Source organism: Macaca fascicularis, chromosome 3 (assembly GCF_037993035.2).
Source record: "Macaca fascicularis isolate 582-1 chromosome 3, T2T-MFA8v1.1".
NCBI lineage: Eukaryota > Metazoa > Chordata > Mammalia > Primates > Cercopithecidae > Macaca > Macaca fascicularis.
This window is the reverse complement of record NC_088377.1, coordinates 171,679,099-171,700,063: the sequence shown is the minus strand read 5'-3', so window position 1 is coordinate 171,700,063 and position 20,965 is coordinate 171,679,099. Positions and strand designations below refer to the sequence as shown.

Sequence of the window (20,965 nt, the reverse complement as noted above, 5' to 3'; positions counted from 1 at the left end):
AGAACGTATTTTATTTAATAAATATTTTTAGATATTTATGGTGGGAGATGTTTTAGGTTGTCTGGTTTGCTGTGTTGCCAGATTTCCAAATCTCCATGTGCTTTGACTCTTAGTTTTTTGAGGTTCTCCAGCTGTAGATTGTGTGCTATTGTGGTGGTGGTGGTATGCATCATGGAAAGGCCTGTTTTGTCATTACTTGCTATGTACATTTTTTCTTTGCTTTGACTAATGCCCAGAGGTACTAGAACTTACTATTTCTATTCATTGTCTAAAGCCAATCTTCAATGAAATTTTTCTCAAATACAAGTTTTTTCATAGAAAACTTATGTTTCTTAAAGTTAATAATCGCAGTGATTAATCAAAATAGGATAACTTTATGCTCTGTTATGACCATGTTTCTTTCCATTTCTGTTCTCTATTTATTAAATCATTTGTGTTGGTTGGCAACTGCTTTTCTTAACATTAATTCATTCCTAAAGTCAGTTTTGCCATTATTTCATACAAAGTGTGATGTTTCTTTACTATATGTAGCTTTTTATGCCAGGATGAAACATACGACATTCACCAACGCTCCTACTAGCTAACCTTCAAAATTTTGATGAAATGAAATATTGCTGCATATCCCCTTTGATGATTTCTAATTCTTTGTGCCTGTAAACATAAGGAAAATGAGTTTTGTTATTTTCCAGTCATTCCTTTCAGAATTCTGCTAAGATTAAAAAAAAAAAAAAACTTGTTTCTATTTATGAGTTTTGTTTGAGGGTATAAAGTACCAATTGATATTTTTTATATCAGTTAAACTCTGAAAATATAAGCCCTTTATAAATACCATATAATTGTCAAAAACTTGCTTATTTATTTAGGCGCTCTGCTAGATGCTAGGAAAAAGAAAATGCTCCCTGCTTTCAAGGAACTCAATTCTATTTGGGAAAACAGACAAAAACTATAACCCTGAAGTGTGATGAGTATCCTGGTTCAGAGGCCTCTGTAGGAGTACATTCCTAAATATAACTTTTTTTTACATTTCTTAAAAGTAAATTTATAAGTTTAGAAGGATAACCATCAGATAGTCTTTTAATACAACTCAGGAATTACCACAGGCTGTTAAATAAAACAGTGAAGTACAGGGACAAATAAGTTTAGCCTGTTACCAGGAGAGTAATCTTTTAGTAGGAGGCTATAGTTATCCCATTCAGAAGGAGCTTCTACAAACTTCAAAGAACTTGCTTAGCCTATTTATTTCCTAAAGAAATTTGTCTGTTTCTTACTAAATGATTTAAAAGTCTTAGTGAAATGAGCTTAATTTTTCAACAAAACTAGACAGATTCCTTTTGACTGCTTATTGTTCTTATAACTCTTAAAATGATACGGCTTAGAAAATACTGTTTCAGATTTTTAATCACAAGCCGACTGTGTTCTCTAAAGAGAAAATTATGTTAGGGAGAAGAGAATCTCCTTGAGGGTTGGTCTTCTGATTCCTGGATTGGCGTTGCCTAGATACAAGTGTTAACTCTAGATGTCAGAATTGCTACAACACACTGATACTGTTTATCTTCACAATCAATTCTAGGGAGCCCAGATTCTACCTCTCCTTCCAGCAGTCCTACTTTCTGGAACTACAGTCGTTCTATGGGGGATTATGCACAAACTTTAAAGAAGTTTCAGTATCAGCTTGCCTGTAGGTCTCAGGCCCCATGTGCTAACAAAGATGAAGCCGATCTCAGCTCTAAACAAGCTGCAGAAGAGGTAAGTGGAAAATAAAAGTGACTTAATATTTATGATTTATGCATTGCTAGAAAGTGTTCTACTTCTGGAACATATTTTCTGTAATATTCCATTCTGTTGGACAGAAATATAAATCTGGCACACATTAAGCAGTGGGAAAGCTCCTGTCTTACTTTGTGTACCTAAAACTAAAAACTAAATTATATCATACATTTTACTCTATGACACACAGTTCACCTTAGTGCCCTGTCTGAAACATATTTTTACATTGATTATAAAAAGGCTCTCAGGTATATAATTGTACTTAACACATACAGAAGTCTTGCTCTTAAAATATATTTGGATTAGAACATTTGTCAGTAATTTCATCACTTTAATACCAAATATGGAATTTTTATTTTGTTCTTAAAAGCAAGAAAAATGGGCTGGGTGTGGTGGCTCACGCCTGTAATCCCAGCACTTTGGGAGTGCAAGGCGGGTGGATCACTAGGTCAGGAGATAGAGACCGTCTGGCCAACATGGTAAAACCCTGTCTCTACTGAAAATTCAAAGATTAGCCCAGCATGGTGGCATGCACCTGTAGTCCCAGCTATTGAGTAGGCTTAGGCAGGAGGATCACTTGAACCTGGGAGGCAGAGGTTGCAGTGAGCCAAGATTGCGTCACTGAACTCCAGCCTGGGCAACAGATGGAGACTCCATCTCAAAAAAAAAAAAAAAAAAAAGCAAGAAAAAAAATATTCTTTACGCATACCAATGTAAGGAACTTTTAAAGATAAATCTGTGTGTGAACAGCATTTATAAGTGAGTAATAAGAAAATTACTGAATATTAATTAGATGAATATTGATGTTTGGGAAATTTTTTTTTCTAAGTTCATTAAATATTTTTAGGATGGGAGAAAGAATGATGATTTCTAGCAAGATTTTTCCTCACTGATTGTTCATTTTAAACATGAATTGTTATAGGTTTGGGCAAGAGTGGCTATGAATAGACAACTTCTTGATCATATGGATTCATGGACAGCTAAATTTAGAAATGTAAGTTCTGACATTACTTTTTGGACAATATTAGTGCCTCTTAATATGCAAAGCATGTTATTGGAATATCATTTAGAGTTCATTATAAATTAGAATATTACAGTTATAAAGGTACAGTATAAATGGTACATATGTAAGGATAAACATGGCTGTTACTGTATGGTATTTATTTTCATGAGATTTTTTTCTTCCTCCATATTTAGTGAATTGATATGTTTTGAGAAGATAAAGAAATAATATGTTTAGTTATTAAGATCCTCCTGTTTCCAGTTCTCAATTTTATTTTCCAAAGAGCTTTTCTATTGGAGCCTTTTACGTACCTAGAATTGTGAGGGGAAACAAAAATGAGGCCCTTGCCCTCAGAAAACTTAAAGAGTTAGATAAGACAATGTATGCTTGAAGCTATTTCAAAGTAGATTGTGATTTCTGTTTTTCTAGAGAAGAACCTTCTAATCTTGGGCCAGCTTTTGCACATACAGAGTGAGTTAGTTCCCTATTTCCAACTCCATGTCTTCCTCCCACCTTCTCTAGTACCTGTATGTCCTGGATTCTATTAGGCATATGGACTTCCCCTTCTATTATATGGAGCTCCACTTAGCTTCCGAAGGGGCTGCTACTTCTGCTGTTTCATCCTTCAACACTCATCCATCCACTCTGCATCTTCTAGAACTATTTTGAAATTACTTGTGCTCGTTTTTTATCCTTTTACTGTTATTTAAATAGGGTATCAAAATAGAGGGGCAAAAACTGGTTCTACTTTCTTGAACCAGAAACCCGGATGGCATTTTACAGATAATTCCTGAACCCAATCCTAGACCTACTCAATTAGAATTTATAAGGGTGGGCCTAGACCTCTCTCTGGGATACGTTAGATGATTTCATTACCGCCAAAGAGTGGCTGGCAAATTAAGATGCATGTAGTAAATGTTGGAAGAATAAATGAGTGAAATCATCTCCTGGAACTGGAGTTTGTTGTAGTTTCTGTTATAGGCTAGTCTAAAAATGCTGACATGTTTAAAAAATTCTTAGTCAGACGGAGTATTAGCTACTTAGAAGAAATGCAAATACATTTCCTCATCTGAAGTCCCTAGGCTACCATGTGCTAGGAAATGTAGAGTTTTTGGATTTTTTTTTAAAGCAATACATTTATACCTGTACCGTATATATTATAACACCAGAGTCTAGTTAACACCCAGTAATCAACCACATTAATACTTATGCAGAAAAACATAGGAATAATCACACTCAGTGGGATAAAGCCTGTAAATAGCTTCATGTGAATTCAGTTCAGGTCTTGCCAGTGGATCGAAATTTGCTTCCTTACATGGATTACAAAAAATCTTTTTAATTCCCAGAAGGTTTTTATTTCAGTTGTTTATATCGTATTTCATCGGAAACATTTTTTCATTATTTTATGGATAAACAAAAGCATGGAAACAGAAGTGGTAATTGAAGTTGCTACAAACACACACACAAAATAACAACACACAAATCAGATGGGATGTATCCTTAGACAATCTTCACATCCCAGCGTTAGTTTATATTAGCCATGGAAGAGGCATTTGAAAGTCCCAGTCCTAAAGTAATATTGTAATATTCAAATATTCACAAGCCAGTTTCAAATGTAATAAGTCTCTGTTTTTCCACGTGGCTAGGGAATTGGGTGAGCCTGCTGAGAGTTAAGCAGTTATGTTAGTTTGAAAAACTGTCTTACTGATTGCAAACCAATATAAACACTACATTAATAAATGTGTGAATAACTATCCTACAGATGTAAACTGAAGATTATCCTTTTAGCTAAATATAATAATCAGAAAATTTTAAGAAAAATTTAACATATAGCTAAGTTTTTTTTTTTTTTTTTTTCATGGAAAAAACATGTTATTTAAGAATGTAATTTAGTTGCTGGGCGCAGTAGCTCATGCCTGTAATCTCAACACTTTGGGAGGCCAAGGCAGGCGGATCATCTGAGGTCAGGAGTCCAAGACCAGCCTGGCCAACATGGTGAAACCCCGTCTCTACTAAAAATACAAAAAATTAACTGGACGTGATGGCAGGTTCCTGTAATCCCAACTGCTCAGGAGGCTGAGGCAGGAGAATCCCTTGAACCTGGGAGGCTGAGGTTGCAGTGAGCTGAGATCTCGCCATTGCGCTCCAGCCTGGGCAACAAGAGCGAAACTCCGTCTCAAAAAAATAAAAATAAAAAGGAATGTAATTTAGTTAATTTACACTCCAGTGGCATATTTTTTTAACCATCTCTTGATTTCTGGTAGCTATTACTTTCATTCTCTTTCACTATACTTTATGATTCTTTTAATATTCAACTATAAGATAGTAAAAAAAAATTCTTAGAGTTGCTTATAAAAAAGAAAGTAATTGTTTGAGAGCTACTTTGGAATTATGTATCCAAAATCTGTACCTTATTTCTTCCTAGTGGATCAATGAGACAATATTAGTGCCACTTGTTCAAGAGATTGAGTCTGTCAGCACACAGATGAGACGAATGGGTTGTCCAGAGCTACAGATAGGAGGTATGTGGAAACGGAGCCCAGTGTTGGATTTCTGTTAGTAAATCTACCAAGTGGAAAACTTCTTGTAATGGACGACTTATTTTGTTACCTTGAGGTGAAAAACCCCAAATGTCTGTAATCTAGTTTGTTTTTTTTAATGTGACAGCTTTATCAGGATGTAATTTAGCTACCATATAATTTACCCATTTAAAATGTACAGTCCGAAGTCTTGGGTTATGCAACCATCACCATAGTCACTTTTAAAACATTTCATCACCTGAAAAAGAAACCCTCCACCTTTTACCATTCACCCCCCATTCTATACATTCCTCCCAGCCCTTTGCAAGTGCCAGTCTATATTCTGTCTCTATAGATAGGCCTGTTGTGGATATTTCGTATGAATGGAATCACAGAATATGAACATGACTGTGACTTCTTTCACTGAGCGTAGTGCTTTCAAGGTTTGTCCATGTTGTAAAATATATCATTACATCTTTTTTTTTTTTTTTTTTTGAGACAGAGCTTTGCTCTGTCACCCAGGCTGGAGTGCAGTGGTGCAATCTCAGCTCACTGCAAGCTCCGCCTCCTGGGTTTGTGCTATTCTCCTGCCTCAGCCTTCCGAGTAACTGGGACTACAGGTGTGTGCCACCATGCCCGGCTAATTTTTTTGTATTTTTAGTAGAGACGGGGCTTGACTGTGTTAACCAGGATGGTCTCGATCTCCTGACCTCGTGATCTGCCCACCTCAGCCTTCCAAAGTGCTGGGATTACAGGCGTGAGCCACCCGGCCCAGCTACATCATTTTCTTTATTGCTGAATAATACTCAAAATAGATCTACTACATTTTGCTTATTCATCAGTTGATTGACATTTAGGTGGTTTGCACTTTTTGGCTATTATGAATAATGCTGCTGTGAACAGTCACATACAAGTGTTTATATGGACCTATGTTTTCATTTCTCTTGGGTATATACCTAGGGATGGAATTGCTGAGCTGTAGGATAACTGCTTAACTTTTTGAGGCACTGCCAGACTCTTCTAAAGCAGCTAGCTGCACCATTTTATATTCCCACCAGCGTGTATGGGGTTCTGCTTTCTCCACTTCCTTGCAACACTTGTCATATGTTTTATCGTCATCCTGTAGTAGGTGTGAAATGGTCTCATTTTGGTTTTGATTTGCATTTCCATGATGACTACTGATGTTGAACATCTCATGTGTTTATCAGTCATTTGTATATCTTCTTAGAAATGTCTTTTTCGGCTGGGCATGGTGGCTCACACCTGTAATCCCAGCACTTTGGGAGGAGGAGGCGAGCGGATCACCTGAGGTCAGCAGTTCGAGACCAGCCTGACCAACTGGTGAAACCCCATCTCTACTAAAAATATAAAATTAGCCAGGCATGGTGGCAGGTGCCTGTAATCCCAGCTACTTGGGAGACTGAGGCAGGAGAATCGCTTGAATCTGGGAGGCGGAGGTTGCAGTGAGCCGAGATGGCGCCATTGCACTCCAGCCTGGGGGACAAGAGCGAGACTTCATCTCAAAAAAAAAGAAATGTCTTTTTGGTTCCTTTACCCATTTTTAAATTTGGTTGTCTTTTTGTTGAGTGCTAGATGTTTTCTTTATATTCTAGATATAAGACCAAGACTCTTAGCAGATATTAATCACAAAGTTGTATAAAGCGTAAAGACTATGTAATAATAGTAATTTTCTATCACCTATTTTCAACTCTCTTATCTGCTAAAGGTAAAATTTTAGGGTACCATATAAATTGCCTAAAATATATATACTATAACTTAGTTATTAAGTAATTACTTTTACTATTAAGTTATTAAGTAATTACCTTTACTATTTTTTTTTTTTTTTTTTTTTTGAGACGGAGTCTCGCGCTGTCACCCAGGCTGGAGTGCAGTGGCCGGATCTCAGCTCACTGCAAGCTCCGCCTCCCGGGTTCACGCCATTCTCCTGCCTCAGCCTCCCGAGTAGCTGGGACTACAGGCGTCCGCCACCTCGCCCGGCTAGTTTTTTGTATTTTTTTTTTTTTTTTAGTAGAGACGGGGTTTCACCATGTTAACCAGGATGGTCTCGATCTCCTGACCTCGTGATCCGCCCGTCTCGGCCTCCCAAAGTGCTGGGATTACAGGCTTGAGCCACCGCGCCCGGCCAATTACCTTTACTATTAATGCTACAGTGAATATCCTCTTACCTAAATCTTTGTGTACACTTGTAATTATTTCTTTAGGATAATTTCTTAGAAGTAGAGTTGTGTGTCAGTAGGTACGAATATTTTAAGATTTTTGTTGTCGTTGTTGTTTTCTAGACAGTCCCGCTCTTTTGCCCAAGAGGGAATACAGTGGTGCTGTCATGGCTCACTACAACCTCAGCCTCCTGGGCTCAAGAGATCCTCCCACCTCAGCCCCATCCAAATAGCTGGGACTACAGGCACACACCACCACACCTGGCTGATTTTTGTATTTTTGTAGAGACGGGGTGCCCAGGCAGGTCTTGAACTCCTGAGCTCAAGCAGACCCTCCGCTCTGGCCTCCCAAAGTGCTAGGATTACAGACATGAGCCAGTGCATCTGGACATATTTTAAGGTTTAGAAGATACACATCTCTTCAAAAAGCTTATACCAGTTTGTACTTTAGCAACCATGACACATATAAGAATGCTTTTCAAGTTTGGATATTTTAAAATTTTTAATTGCTTTTTAAATTTCTATGCATAATTATCTTGCAGGATATGAAGAGAAATCACTACCATAAAAAGCTTCTGCTTGTCCTGCCGTAATGGGCAACTTCTAATTCAACTTATTTTGAAAATGATTGTGTATCTTTTTATACATGTCTTATAAATTTTCTGTATATTAGTTGTTTATAGATTTGTCAAAATTGGTTTGGCTGCTTCTCTGGGGAAAGGGAAGGGATGTTGCATGTGTAAATCTGGCTACCTTGCCAGGAATGGGTGTAGGTAATATAGATAGTGCAAATTAAGATGAACTATTACTGCTTTCTTTCATTTATTCCTTCGACATTGAGTGCCTAATCTGTGCCAAGTATTAATACTATTCTAGGCACTGGGGGATACAGCAGTGACCAAAATGGCCAAAGTCCCTGCCTTCATTAAGCTTTCATTCTAGTAGATGAGATAGACAATAAAAAAGATAAAGTACTTTGGGCCAGGCACAATGGCTCACGCCTATAATCTCAACACTTTGGGAGTCCAGCGTTGGTGGATTGGTTGAGCCCAGGAGTTTGAGCCCAGCCTAGGCAATATAGTGAGACCTTGTCTCTACTAAATAGAAAAAAAGTCAACCAGGTGTGGTGGCATGTGCCTGTAGTCCCAGCTGCTCAGGAGGCTGAGGTGGGAGGATTGCTTGAGCTCAGTAGATTGAGGCTGCAGTGAGTGGTGATTGTGCCACTATACTCCAGCCTGGGTGACAGAGCAAGACACTGTCTCAAAAAACAAAAAGAGAAAAAGAAAAACAGTACATTGGACAGTGGTTAGTGCTAAGGAGGAAAAAGGCACAGGAGAGTAGTGTTCCTAATGTTTAGAGAGGAGGGGTGAAATTTGAGGTAGGGTGGTCAGGGGAGACGTCATTGACTTGTATAAAGACTGAAGGCAGTGAGGAACCAGCTATATGAACACATGAGAAGAGCATTTTAAGTTCTTTTGGAAACTCACTTTTAGAATAATCTGTGTTCTCTGTGTTTTGTTTTAACAGAGGCTAGTATTACTAGCTTGAAACAAGCCGCCCTGGTCAAAGCCCCTCTCATTCCGACTTTGAACACAATTGTTCAGTATCTAGACCTTACTCCAAATCAGGAATACTTGTTTGAAAGGATCAAAGGTAATTATTGATTGGAAGAGGAAAAAATGAGAGCTTTTTTACTACACTGGAATTTATCAGTAAAGATTAACAAGGAAAAACCATTTTAATTAAAAGTATATTTTATGTCTTATAAATACGTGTTAATTTTGGCTTAATAATTTTATTTTGTGTAGGAAACTTAAATATGAGCTAAATGGGCTCCAGTGAATATTTCACTCATTTCCTACTTTTAGACTCTTAAGAATGGGTGCCACTATGACATTCTTTATAGTTCAACATGCTGAGCCTTATTTCTCTTAATTTTTATAATTCCTATTTAATAAGTTCCTTCCTTAGATTTCTGTTATATTCTTACTATTTGGTGGAAGATGTGCTCTTCTGAGGAGACTGACTTGAGAATCAGGAAATGTAGCCTCCCTGACACCCCCATACACCCTCTATGCCTCTCTACTTACACAGCAATTCATAAAGTTAGAATTTTTTTAAATTTGGATAAACTTTTTAAAAGGTTCTCATCACTAAGACAAGTTTTAGAAATAGTATTCAAATTTATCGTAAATCTTAATTTGAAAATATTATAGTGTTCTCCCTTTCCCCTAAGGTTAGAGCAGGGTTCAGGAATAAACATTTTTCACGACTTTTTAAAACATTTTATATAAGGAGAATTTCAAACATACACAATACTAGACAAAATAGTATACACACGCCTCTTGTACATATCACCCAGCCCCAACAATCACTAGTCCCTGGCCAGCCCCTGCCCTATCCACTTTCTTCCTGTATTATTTGAAACAAGCCCTCATGTCATTATCAGTTCATTTGTAAATATTTCTTTGTATATCACTAAAAGATAAGCCTCCCGCGACCCCCTGCTTTTGAGACAGGGTCTTACTATGTTGCCTAGGGTGGTCTCCAACTCCTAGGCTTAAGCAGTCCTCCCACCACAGCCTCCCAAAGTGCTAGGATTATAGACATGAACCACCGTACCCTGCTGAGCCTTTAGAAAACTGATACAACCGTACATAACCACAATACAATTATCTTTTTTTTTTTTTTTTTTTTTTTTGAGATGGAGTCTCTCTCTGTCGCCCAGGCTGGAGTGCAGTGGTGCAATCTTGGCTCACTGCAACCTCCGCCTCCCAGGTTCAAGCAATTCTCATGCCTCAGCCTCCTGAGTAGCTGGGATTACAGGCATGTACCACCATGCCCCAGCTAATTTTTGTATTTTTAGTAGAGACGGGGTTTCACCATGTTGGTCAGGCTAGTCTTGAACTCCTGACCTCATGATCCATCCACCTCGGCCTCCCAAAGTGCTGGGATTACAGTCATGAGTCACCACACCTGGCCACAATTATCATTCTTAATATTCTTTTTTTTTTTTTGAGACAGGGCTCACTCTGTCACCCAGGCTGGAGTGCAGTAATGGCGCTAGTGCAGGAGTGTATAGACCTTGCAGCCTTGAACTCCTGGCTATGGCAATCCTCCCTCCTCAGCCTCCGAAAGTGCTGGGATTATAGGAGTGAGCCACCATGCTGCCTAGCCCTAATATTTCCTGTGTTATGAGATATTAAGTCTGTTCAAATTTCCAGCTATCTCATAAAAATACATAATTTTTTGGCAATGTTTGTTTGAATTGGGATTCGAATATTGTAATAATTGCAATTGGTTATTTCAGTTTATTTTAAGCTATAGGCTTCCCATCTACCCTCTTTTTTTTCCCTTTGCAATTTATTTGTCAGAAGAACTGGATTGTTTGTCTTGTAGAGGTTCCCATAGTGTGGGTTTTGCTGAATGCATCCCTATGGTGTAGTTTACATAACCCCTTCTCTTTCCCATAAATTCATGTTTGAGTTTTTTGGCAAGATTGCCTTGTAGTTAGCAGAGTATTTGTACATCCAAAAAAAGAGTCTGTGTATGTACACATATATACAAAGTATATAAAGGTTTTATATAAAATATGCAAAAAAGCTTAAAAGAATACACTGGGCCTGGCACAGTGGCCCATGCCTGTAATCCCAGCACCTTGGGAGGCCGAAGCGGGTGGATCACAAGGTCAAGAGATCGAGACCATCCTGGCTAACACAGTGAAACCCCATCTCTACTAAAAATAAAAATTAAAAAATTAGCCGGGCGTAGTGGCAGGCGCCTGTAATCCCAGCTGCTCGGGAGGCTGAGGCAGGACTGTGGCGTGAACCCGGGAGGCAGAGCTTGCAGTTAGCCAAGATCGCACCACTGCCTGCGCTCCAGCCTGGGTGACAGAGAGAGACTCTGTCTCAAAAAAAAAAAAAAAATGCAGTGAACACTCTCCTGGTCTAGATTAATAATTTTCTGATATTGAATATATTGTCCATATTCAAATTTTCCCTACCCATCGACTTTTTTTTTAAGAAGCCAGAATAGTAGTCAGATAAATCTAAAATCCCACATTTTGGATATATCTGATTTCTTCAGGGACATGTTGATCTTTTTATATCTTATATTTCTTTAGGTTTGAGTGTTTTGATCAAGTTTTTAAAATGATTTGCTTCCCTTATTATATTCCCTTAGCCTTTTTTTTTCTTTTTTGCATACTCTTAGCTTTTAAAAATTTCACCTTGTTGCCACAGAACTCTCTCAGGGAGGTTGCATGAGCTCATTTCGATGGAACAGAGGTGGTGACTTCAAAGGACGAAAGTGGGATACAGACCTGCCCACCGATTCTGCTGTAAGTCCCCAGATTCATTCATTCATTTATTTATTGTTGATTGACTGACAGACACAGGGTCTCACTCTGTCACCCAGGCTGTAGTGCAGTGGCATAGTCACATCTCACTGCAGCTTTGATCTCCCAGGGCTCAAGTGCTCCTCCCAGCTCAGCCTCCCAAGTAGCTGGGACTAGGCCCGAGCCACCACACCCAGTTAATTTTTTAAATTTTTTGTAGAGATGGGGTCTCACTTTTTTGCCCAGGCTGGTCTCGAAGTCCTGGGTTCAAGTGATCCGCTTGCCTCAGCTTCCCGAAGTGCTGGGTTTACAGACATGAGCTACTGTGCCTGACCCTTAGATTTATTTTGTTTTTTCAGTTTAATGTTTCCATTACTGGATTTATGTGTTTTTGTTTGCCTATCATAAGTATTAAAAAATGATTTAGAAAATAAGGTATTTATAATAGTGTCAGCATGTTCACCCAACCACTGTTAATATTTTTGTGTATTTTTTCCTTTTACTTGGTTGCTACTATTTTTTAATGTTTTTATCATTTTGTAATTCTCCTGTATGTAAAATTATGTGTTCTTCTACTTCTGTAATATTTAGGGTTTTTTTTTTACTTCAACCTCCCGCTACCTAGATATTTTTTCATTATTACACACTGTCATTTAACTATTCTCCTATAGTGGACCTGAAAGTTTGAGACACTTTTGGTAGAGAAGGGACGTTTACTTGTTTTTTGATCTTAAGTAATACAGCATGCAAATAGTGTGATGCGCATTGCTTTCTTGGGATTGTCACTTTAAGAGAGACTCCTAGAATTATATTTAGGAGATCAAAGAACATAAATGTTCTTGTGTGCTTATGAGTTTTTCAAAATTATGTTCTCTTTTTTTTTTATATAGTGACTGTTACGGGTGAAAATTAAGTTTTATGTTGAGATTCAGATTGAGAATTGAATGTATTTTATCTTGGTTTTGCTATTAACTGTGTTGGTATGAATGATCCACTTAGCAAAAAACTAAGAATGCCCTGCTTTTCTAGGGTTGCTATGGAAAACTAAAAATGTAGATCAAATATGTAGGGACTGGGAGTCTGGTGTTTAAGCCCCACCCTCCACCCCTACCCTCAACAGATAATGGTAACTTTGTAGGCTGGAGTATTTAAACTTTTTCAATTTGAAAAGGAAACCTTCCCATCAAAATATAGACTGATTTGATGGCAAATATCTTTTTCTATTTTAAATTTTGAGTAGATTATTTGAATTAAGCCTAGCTTCATGTCTTAAACACACTGAATTCCTTTATGATTTAGGAGAGGAATTAATGAATTCCTTATCTTTATAGGAAATAATACTTTCAATTAAAAGAATAGGTGTGCTACCTGAAGTATGTGTTTTTATGTTTTTATTCTACAGATTTTATCTTGTAAATCTAACCATTTGACAGCATTTTTCTAATTCACTCTTTAGAGAAAAATTTTTTAATTGGAATCATTATAAATACAGATGTTTCTGAAGGACTACATCCATGCTAGATTTTCATGCTGACTTAAAAAAATTATTTCTTCATCCTCAGATCATCATGCATGTATTTTGCACCTACCTTGACTCTAGATTACCTCCACATCCGAAGTATCCCGACGGAAAAACTTTTACTTCTCAGCACTTTGTTCAGACACCAAATAAACCAGGTATAAACCTTTCCTAAAAGAATGTGTTGAGATTTTCACACAAAATATCTCTGGGGGTTTGGTTTTTTAATGCAGCATATTTCCTTCCTTTACAGATGTTACGAATGAGAATGTTTTTTGCATTTATCAGAGTGCCATCAATCCTCCCCATTATGAGCTCATCTACCAGCGTCATGTATACAACCTGCCAAAGGTATTTCTATATAGAGAAGATGTTACAGAATGTCTTGGGTGATTTACTTTGACGATGTTTTTAAAATTATAATCTCATGTTAATAGAAGTAAATTTTTTAAATTAGGGAAAATGTGTTTCATACATATATATTTCTTACTATAAAAGTAATATGTGCTTAATTTGGGAAAGTATAAAGAATAAGAAGGAAACTCACTCATTCCATTACCTGAGGCAGCCATTGTTAATTTTTTGATTGGTATATTGCCTTTTGGTACATTTCATTTTGGTCTTATGTCTCTTTTTAGAGGCAGAGTCTAGCTCTGTCACCCAGGCTGGAGTGCAGTGGCATGATTATAGCTCATTGTAGCCCTGAACTCATGGGCCCAAGAAGTCCTTCCACCTCAGCCTCCCAAGTAGCTAGGACTACAAGCACATACTAGTATACCTGGCCAATTTGTTTTTTGTAGAGACAGAGTCTCTCCATGTTAACTCAGGCTGGTCCTGTACCCCTGGCCTTAAGCAGTCCTCCCACCTTGGCCTCCTAAAGTGCTGGAATTACAGGTGTGAGCCATTGCACCTGGCCCTTTCTTTATATTTTTTATGGGCTAAAATGATTTATGTAGTTTTATATCTGCTTTTAAATATTAGCTTATAGCATAATTTTCCATACTATTAAAAAATCTTCATAAATTTTTTGTTTGTTTCTGTTGTTGTTGTTGTTTTTTTGAGATAGAGTGTCACTCTGTTACCCAGGCTGGAGTGCAGTGGCGCAATCTCGGCTCACTGCAACCTCTGCTTCCTGGGTTCCAGCAATTCTGCTGCCTCGGCCTCCCGAGTAGCTGGGATTACAGGCACCCACCACCACGCCCGGCTATTTTTTTGTATTTTAGTAGAGATAGCGTTTCACCATGTTGCCCAGGCTGGTCTCAAACTCCTGAGCTCAGGCAATCTGCCCACCTCGGCCTCCCCAAGTGCTGGGATTACAGGCATAAGCCACCATGCCCAGCCTAAAAATAGTTCTTAATGGCTATAAAAAAAACTTCACTAGTATAATTTATTTAACCATTTCTCTACTGTCGTACATTTTGGGTATTTCTAATTTTTTATTATAAATACTACTGAAAAGGCCAAGGCAGGCGGATCACGAGGTCAGATCGAGACCATGCTGGCTAACACGGTGAAACCCCATCTCTACTAAAAATACAAAAAAATTAGCCGACCTGGCTGGCGGTGTGCGCCTTTAGTCCCAGCTGCTGAGGAGGCTGAGGCAGGAGAATGGCGTGAACCCGGGAGGCAGCGCTTGCAGTGAGCCGAGATTGCGCCACTGCACTCCAGCCTGGATGACAGAGCAAGACTCGGTCTCAAAAAAATAAAATAAAATAAAATGAAAGTAAGTAATACTGAAAATGTATCTTCATGCATACAGCTATCTGCATTTCTTTAGCCCAGAGTTCTAAAAGTGGAATTCTAGGTCAAAATGTTTTTAAGACTTTAAAAATAACATATTACCAAATTACTTTATAATAAAGGTATTGTATCGATTTATACTTCCATTAATGTGTTTTACTTTTTTTGACGTAGTCTTGCTGTGTTGCTTAGGCTGGTATCACATTCCCGGGTTCAAGCAATCCTCCTGACTCAGCCTCTTGAGTAGCTAAGATTACAAGCACATACAGGTTTTTTACTCTTTTTTTTTTTTTTTTTTCCTGAGACAGAGTCTTGCTCTGTTGCCCAGGCTGGAGTGCAGTGGCGCGATCTTGGCTCAGTGCAACCTCTGCCTCCCAGGTTCAAGCGATTCTCCTGCCTCAGCCTCCAGAGTAGCTGGGACTACAGGCGCGTGCCACCACACTTGGCTAATTTTTTTTTTTTTTGTATTTTTAGTAAGAGACGGGGGTTTCACCGTGTTAGCCAAGATGGTTTTGATCTCCTGACCTTATGATCCGCCTGCCTTGCCCTCCCAAAGTGCTGGGATGATAACAGGCATGAGCTGCCACACCCAGCCTGGTTTTTTACTCTTGATTACAAGCATCAGTTCTGTTGATAACCTTTGTAATTATTTTTGTTACCAGCATCTTTACTGAGAAATTTTACATTGGCTATAGTGATAAATTGTGCTATCAGATTCTCAGGAAGATATATTAATTTCTTTCAAGTTTAATATTTTGTCTTTGTATGTAAATACTTTGGGCCATTGAAGTTCTTGTGACTATCCATGCCAATCTTTGTTTTTTAACCACTATCTGTTTTTTTTTCCTTTTTCTTATAGTGTAAACATTATCTTTTAAAAATCGTACATTCTCTCAGATTCTTGAGTTAAAAACACATTAAATCAGAGTAAGTGGGGAAAAGTTAACCTGTAAATTGAAAATCTAAATTTGGAGCTGTTTTTACAGACCAAAAATTACATATAATAGTTTGATTTTAGAGCTAGCAATATGCTGCCTAGTATTCCCTTGCAGATAAAATAAATTCATATTTAATATGTTATTTATATGCTAAAGTATATTCTGATATATTTTAAAGTATGACTCAAACCTTTTTTTATCCCAACACTTGTTTATGCCATTACTTTCGGGGATAGAGCATTTTTGTGTGTGTAGTGTACGGGGCACCAACCTCAGAATAGCTCTCCAGGCTCTTCCAGGCCTTAGTAAGTGTTTCTCCCCATGTGTGAACACAGCCCCCCGGCCCCCCAGTATGTTACCTTTCTGTTCATCTTTCAGGTTGCAGCTTAAAATACAAAAAAAAAATTAGCCGGGCGTGGTGGCGGGCACCTGTGGTCCCAGCTACTCGGGAGGCTGGGGCGGGAAAATGGCGTGAACCTGGGAGGTGGAGGTTGCAGTGAGCTGAGATCACAGCACTGCACTCCACCCTGGTCGACAGAGCGAGACTCCGTCTCAAAACAAAACAAAAACATCTTTCCCTCAGGGAGGCATTCTGTCGCTAACCAGCCTAAATCAGACACTGTATCTTCATATGTTCCTGTGGCACCTCCTCTCACAGCATTCCTCACGCTTTGTTGTGATTCTTAGTTTACTGTCTGCCTTCCCTACTGGCTCTTAGGTCCTTGATTACAGGCATCCTGTCTGTCTTCCTCACTGCAGTATTCCCACTTCCTAGCACAAAGCGTGGGTATTTTGTTTAATGAATAAATGAAAGTCTGAATTGTATGGAATTCTGAGTTAGTAGGATATGAATTGATAAGATATACATTTACCTACCAGACTGAATCTTTTTGGTTTGGATTAAATCTTGTCTTTTTTGTTTTTGTTCCAGGGCAGAAATAATATGTTTCATACATTGTTGATGTTTCTCTACATCATAAAGACCAAAGAGTCAGGAATGCTTGGGTAGGTACTTATGCATTTAAAACGTAAGTAGTTATTTACTGATTTTCTTCCTATGTTAAGATTCTGCAGAAGGCAGCAGCATGTAACTGAAGATTTATGGATTAAACAATAGATAATGGCTTCAGCCCTGTCACAAACTACCTCTGCTATTTTGGGCAATCCATTAGCTACCTCCTCAGAACCCATTGGTAAAAGGCAAGTGGACTACATCGTTAGCATTATAGTTGTGTTCCCTGAAGGAATAATTCAGAGATAGATAAAAATTAGACTCTTGCCATTTAAAAGAAATTTTCTTTTTAAAATCTGGAGTCTGTTTTTTTCCAAGCCATTTCATTTCAGACGCGAAGCATTCTGCAAAGTGTTTACACTTCCAGAGAGATGGAGGCGGCGCCCATTCCATAATATCATTAACTGCAATGGGAAAGTAGTCAGCTGAAATCATTTACGTACTTGGTAACAAAGCTCACATATTGCAAGACATTCAAAATTTTAGTATTTTCATTTCGATGATTAGAAATTTTAGTGTATCAAATGACATATGAAATAAGTAGACCCCAGCTAAAGCTAGGGATATTTGTAGTGCCTGATCTGGGAGTTGGAAAACATGGGTTCTGGGTCCAGCTCTGCCATACTAAGTAACCTGAGGCTAATAAAAAAAAACAAAGGGATGGGCTTGGAGCAGAAGGGATTGTGGTCATTTCCACTTCGGATATGCATGCACCTTTAAGTTTTAGATAGCATCCTGTAAACTCTAGAGTTTATACATGTCCTAGAACTGTGCTGTCCAGCCACCAGCCCCGTGTGGCACTGAACACTTGAAGCAGGACTAGTCCAAACTGAGGTGCACTAAAGTGTAAAATGTGTAACAGATTTCAAAGACATAGCCCCCAAAAAGTAAGATAACTCCTTAAAAATTGTATATATTTGTTACATATTGAAATACTAGTTTGGATAGATTTAGTTAAGTGGAATATATTCTTAAAATTAATTTGACCTGTTTATTAGGTATCTACTAGAAAATTTAAAATTATGTGGCTTACATTTGCTGGTCATACCATATTGTATTTTTGTTGGACAGCACTGCTGTAGAGAAAGCAAAGCTCCTGTCTTTAAATATATTAGATGCAAAGATTAAAATAGACATGAACAGAAATTTGTAAACAAATATGAACATTTATTAGCTTTTTTTTTGAGGTGGAGTCTCGCTCTTTTTTCTTTTTTTTTTTTTTTTTTTTTTGAGACGGAGTCTCGCTCTGTCGCCCAGGCTGGAGTGCAGTGGCCAGATCTCCGCTCACGCTCCGCCTCCCGGGTTCGCGCAATTCTCCTGCCTCAGCCTCCTGAGCAGCTGGGACTATAGGCGCCCGCCACCTCACCCGGCTAGTTTTTTTGTATTTTTAGTAGAGACGGGGTTTCACCGTGTTAGCCAGGATGGTCTCGATCTCCTGACCTCGTGATCCGCCCGTCTCGGCCTCCCAAAGTGCTGGGATTACAGGCTTGAGCCACCGTGCCCGGCCTTTTTTTTTTTTCTTTTGTGATGGAGTCTCGCTCTGTCGCCCAGGCCGAAGTACAGTGGCACTATCTCAGCTCACTGCAACCTCTGCCTCCCAAGTAGCTGGGACTACAGACGCCTGCCACCATGCCCGGCTATTTTTTGTATTTTTGGTAGAGACGGGGTTTCTCCATGCTGGTCTCAAACTCCTGACCTCAGGTGATCCGCCTGCCTGGCCTCCCAAAGTGCTGTAATTACAGGCGTGAATCACCATGCCCAGCTATTAGCTTCTTTTATCATATATTTTTTCCTGTTAGAAAGATTAGGAAACTCACTTTTGTGGGGCATCTAAACTAACAGGGTTTTTTATTTTTAAATTATGAAAATAATGCATACTCAGTAGACAAGTATTTAACACAGCAGTGTATAAACTAGAACTAATTTCTAATTATGTGTAGAGACAGTATCTCACTATATTGCCCAGGCTGTAATCCACCCACCTGCCTTGGCCTTCTAACGTGCTGGGATTACAGGCATAAGCCACTCCACCTGGCTTTATTTTTGTTTCTTTTGCTTGAAAATGTATTGTATCCAAACATAGTACTTTATGACCTAATTTTTAGTCTTATGGTATATCTCGGACATTCTCCCATGTCAAATTTTCCCTAAAATGTCTAGGAAAGTTTGGTTATAAATATACATATATATTAGATGGAATATGGAATTTGATATAAAAATGTTGTTAATACAGGTCAAGTATTCTTTATCTGAAATGCTTGGAACCAGGAGTGTTTCAGATTTGATTTTCTCCAGTTTTGGAATATTTGCAATAATTACTGGCTGAGCATCCCTAATCTAAAACTCCCCAGAATGCTCCAGTGAGCATTTCCTTTGAGCATCATGTTGTCACTCAAAAAGTTTTGGGTTTTGGAGCATTTCGGATTTTCAGATTATAGGTGCTTAACCGGTATAATATAAATAAACAATTTTTGGTTTTAATTGAAAATGTATCTTTTCCTCTGTGAATCCAAATTGGTATTTTGATGCATAAATGGTTTGTCATGATAGCATGAGGTTTGAGTGCCATATACAGTCTGTCATATGCATTAAAATGAAAAAGTGCTTAGTGGAGCAGCACTTTTTCATTTACTGAAATGTAATGAAATTTACCGAAAGGCCAAAAGAAATTGATACAATTTTTAAAGCGCTATCTTCTCTTAATGAGCAACTTATATATCGAAAATTAAGCATTTTAGACTAAAGCTAGTGTTTTTAAACTCAGGGGGAAAAGCTCAGAAATTATTAACCTTTTGAACATGAATAAATTTTTAAATACATCCTAAAACAAATAGTTAAAAACTTTCCTATAACTTAAAAGAAATGACTGAGTGGCTCAAATATAGTCCATTTGGATTTATGACCATAAACCCACAGATTGATCCAAATACATTATCAATTTAATGCCAGATATTTTTGCAGTAACAGGAATCAGATGAATGTCCTACTTGCAAAGGGAAAAAAATCTAGACAGAATTCACTGCACAGTGACTTAAATGTTCTGTTCAGGAAAAAACACTATAAAGTTTAAAGTTAAATGACAAACTGAAACAAAGCATTATTCTGCTATAATATAAGCAGTAGTAATTGGGTTTGCAAATATAGCAAATCCAAGCTCATATTTGTTATATATAAAGAACATATATGATTTTATTAGAAAAATGGACAAAGGCATGGAAGATTTCTTCATAAAGTGTTTAGACAGCTCCTAAACACAAAAAGATGCTTAGACTCTTGCACAAACAAGTCAAAATTAACTTTTTTTTCTATCAGATTTGATATTTATCATGTGTAGTGTCGGTGAGGGTGTGAAGAAATGGAAAATACAGTTGATAGAAATTACCTGTTTTGAAGGGCATTTTTGGCAGCTTTTTACCAAAGTTAATACCTTCTCATAATTTAAAAAGTCATAGAGGGCTAAAAGTTCATGACAGAAATGAGCAATTCCCTGTATTCCCCAAGTCTGCTTCCCAAAGTAGACTGTAGTCCCTCAGTGGCTTTTTCTTCTGTTATTACTCTCATAGTTCCAAACAATAGAGGTTTACAGCTCTCTTGATTCTTCAGTTTCAGATATTCTCTATTGATTTTTTTATTTTGTTAGGTGAGTAATTTCTTTCTCTTGTAACCCTCTTATTCCCTCAGACTTTGGTTTTTTTTGTTTTTGTTTTTTGGTTTTTGGTTTTTGGTTTTTTTTGAGACGGAGTCTCGCTGTGTCTCCCAGACTGGAGTGCAGTGGCGTGATCTCGGCTCACTGCAAGCTCCGCCTCCTGGGTTCACGCCTTTCTCCTGCCTCAGCCTCCCGAGTAGCTGGGACTACAGGCGCCGCCACCTCGCCTGGCTAATTTTTTGTATTTTTAGTAGAGACGGGGTTTCACTGTGTTAGCCAGGATGGTCTCAATCTCCTGACCTCGTGAT

General features: G+C 38.1%; 1 protein-coding gene across 7 annotated transcripts in view; it reads left to right on the top strand.

The window, feature by feature from the left end:
- Positions 1 to 20,965, top strand: part of TMEM209 (transmembrane protein 209) — a 42,532-nt gene that overhangs the window by 19,146 nt on the left and 2,421 nt on the right. For 4 of the 7 annotated variants that reach the window (XM_074035983.1, XM_005550761.5, XM_045388359.3 and 1 more), the window contains 8 exons: positions 1,571 to 1,746; positions 2,690 to 2,761; positions 5,196 to 5,292; positions 8,994 to 9,119; positions 11,708 to 11,805; positions 13,365 to 13,479; positions 13,575 to 13,672; positions 16,931 to 17,004. In XM_074035983.1, coding sequence (XP_073892084.1) covers positions 1,571 to 1,746; positions 2,690 to 2,761; positions 5,196 to 5,292; positions 8,994 to 9,119; positions 11,708 to 11,805; positions 13,365 to 13,479; positions 13,575 to 13,672; positions 16,931 to 17,004 — 856 coding nt within the window. The remainder of the gene's footprint in view (positions 1 to 1,570; positions 1,747 to 2,689; positions 2,762 to 5,195; positions 5,293 to 8,993; positions 9,120 to 11,707; positions 11,806 to 13,364; positions 13,480 to 13,574; positions 13,673 to 16,930; positions 17,005 to 20,965) is intronic. The other 3 variants (XM_045388361.3, XM_045388360.3, XR_012432849.1) reach the window with 2 other exon arrangements.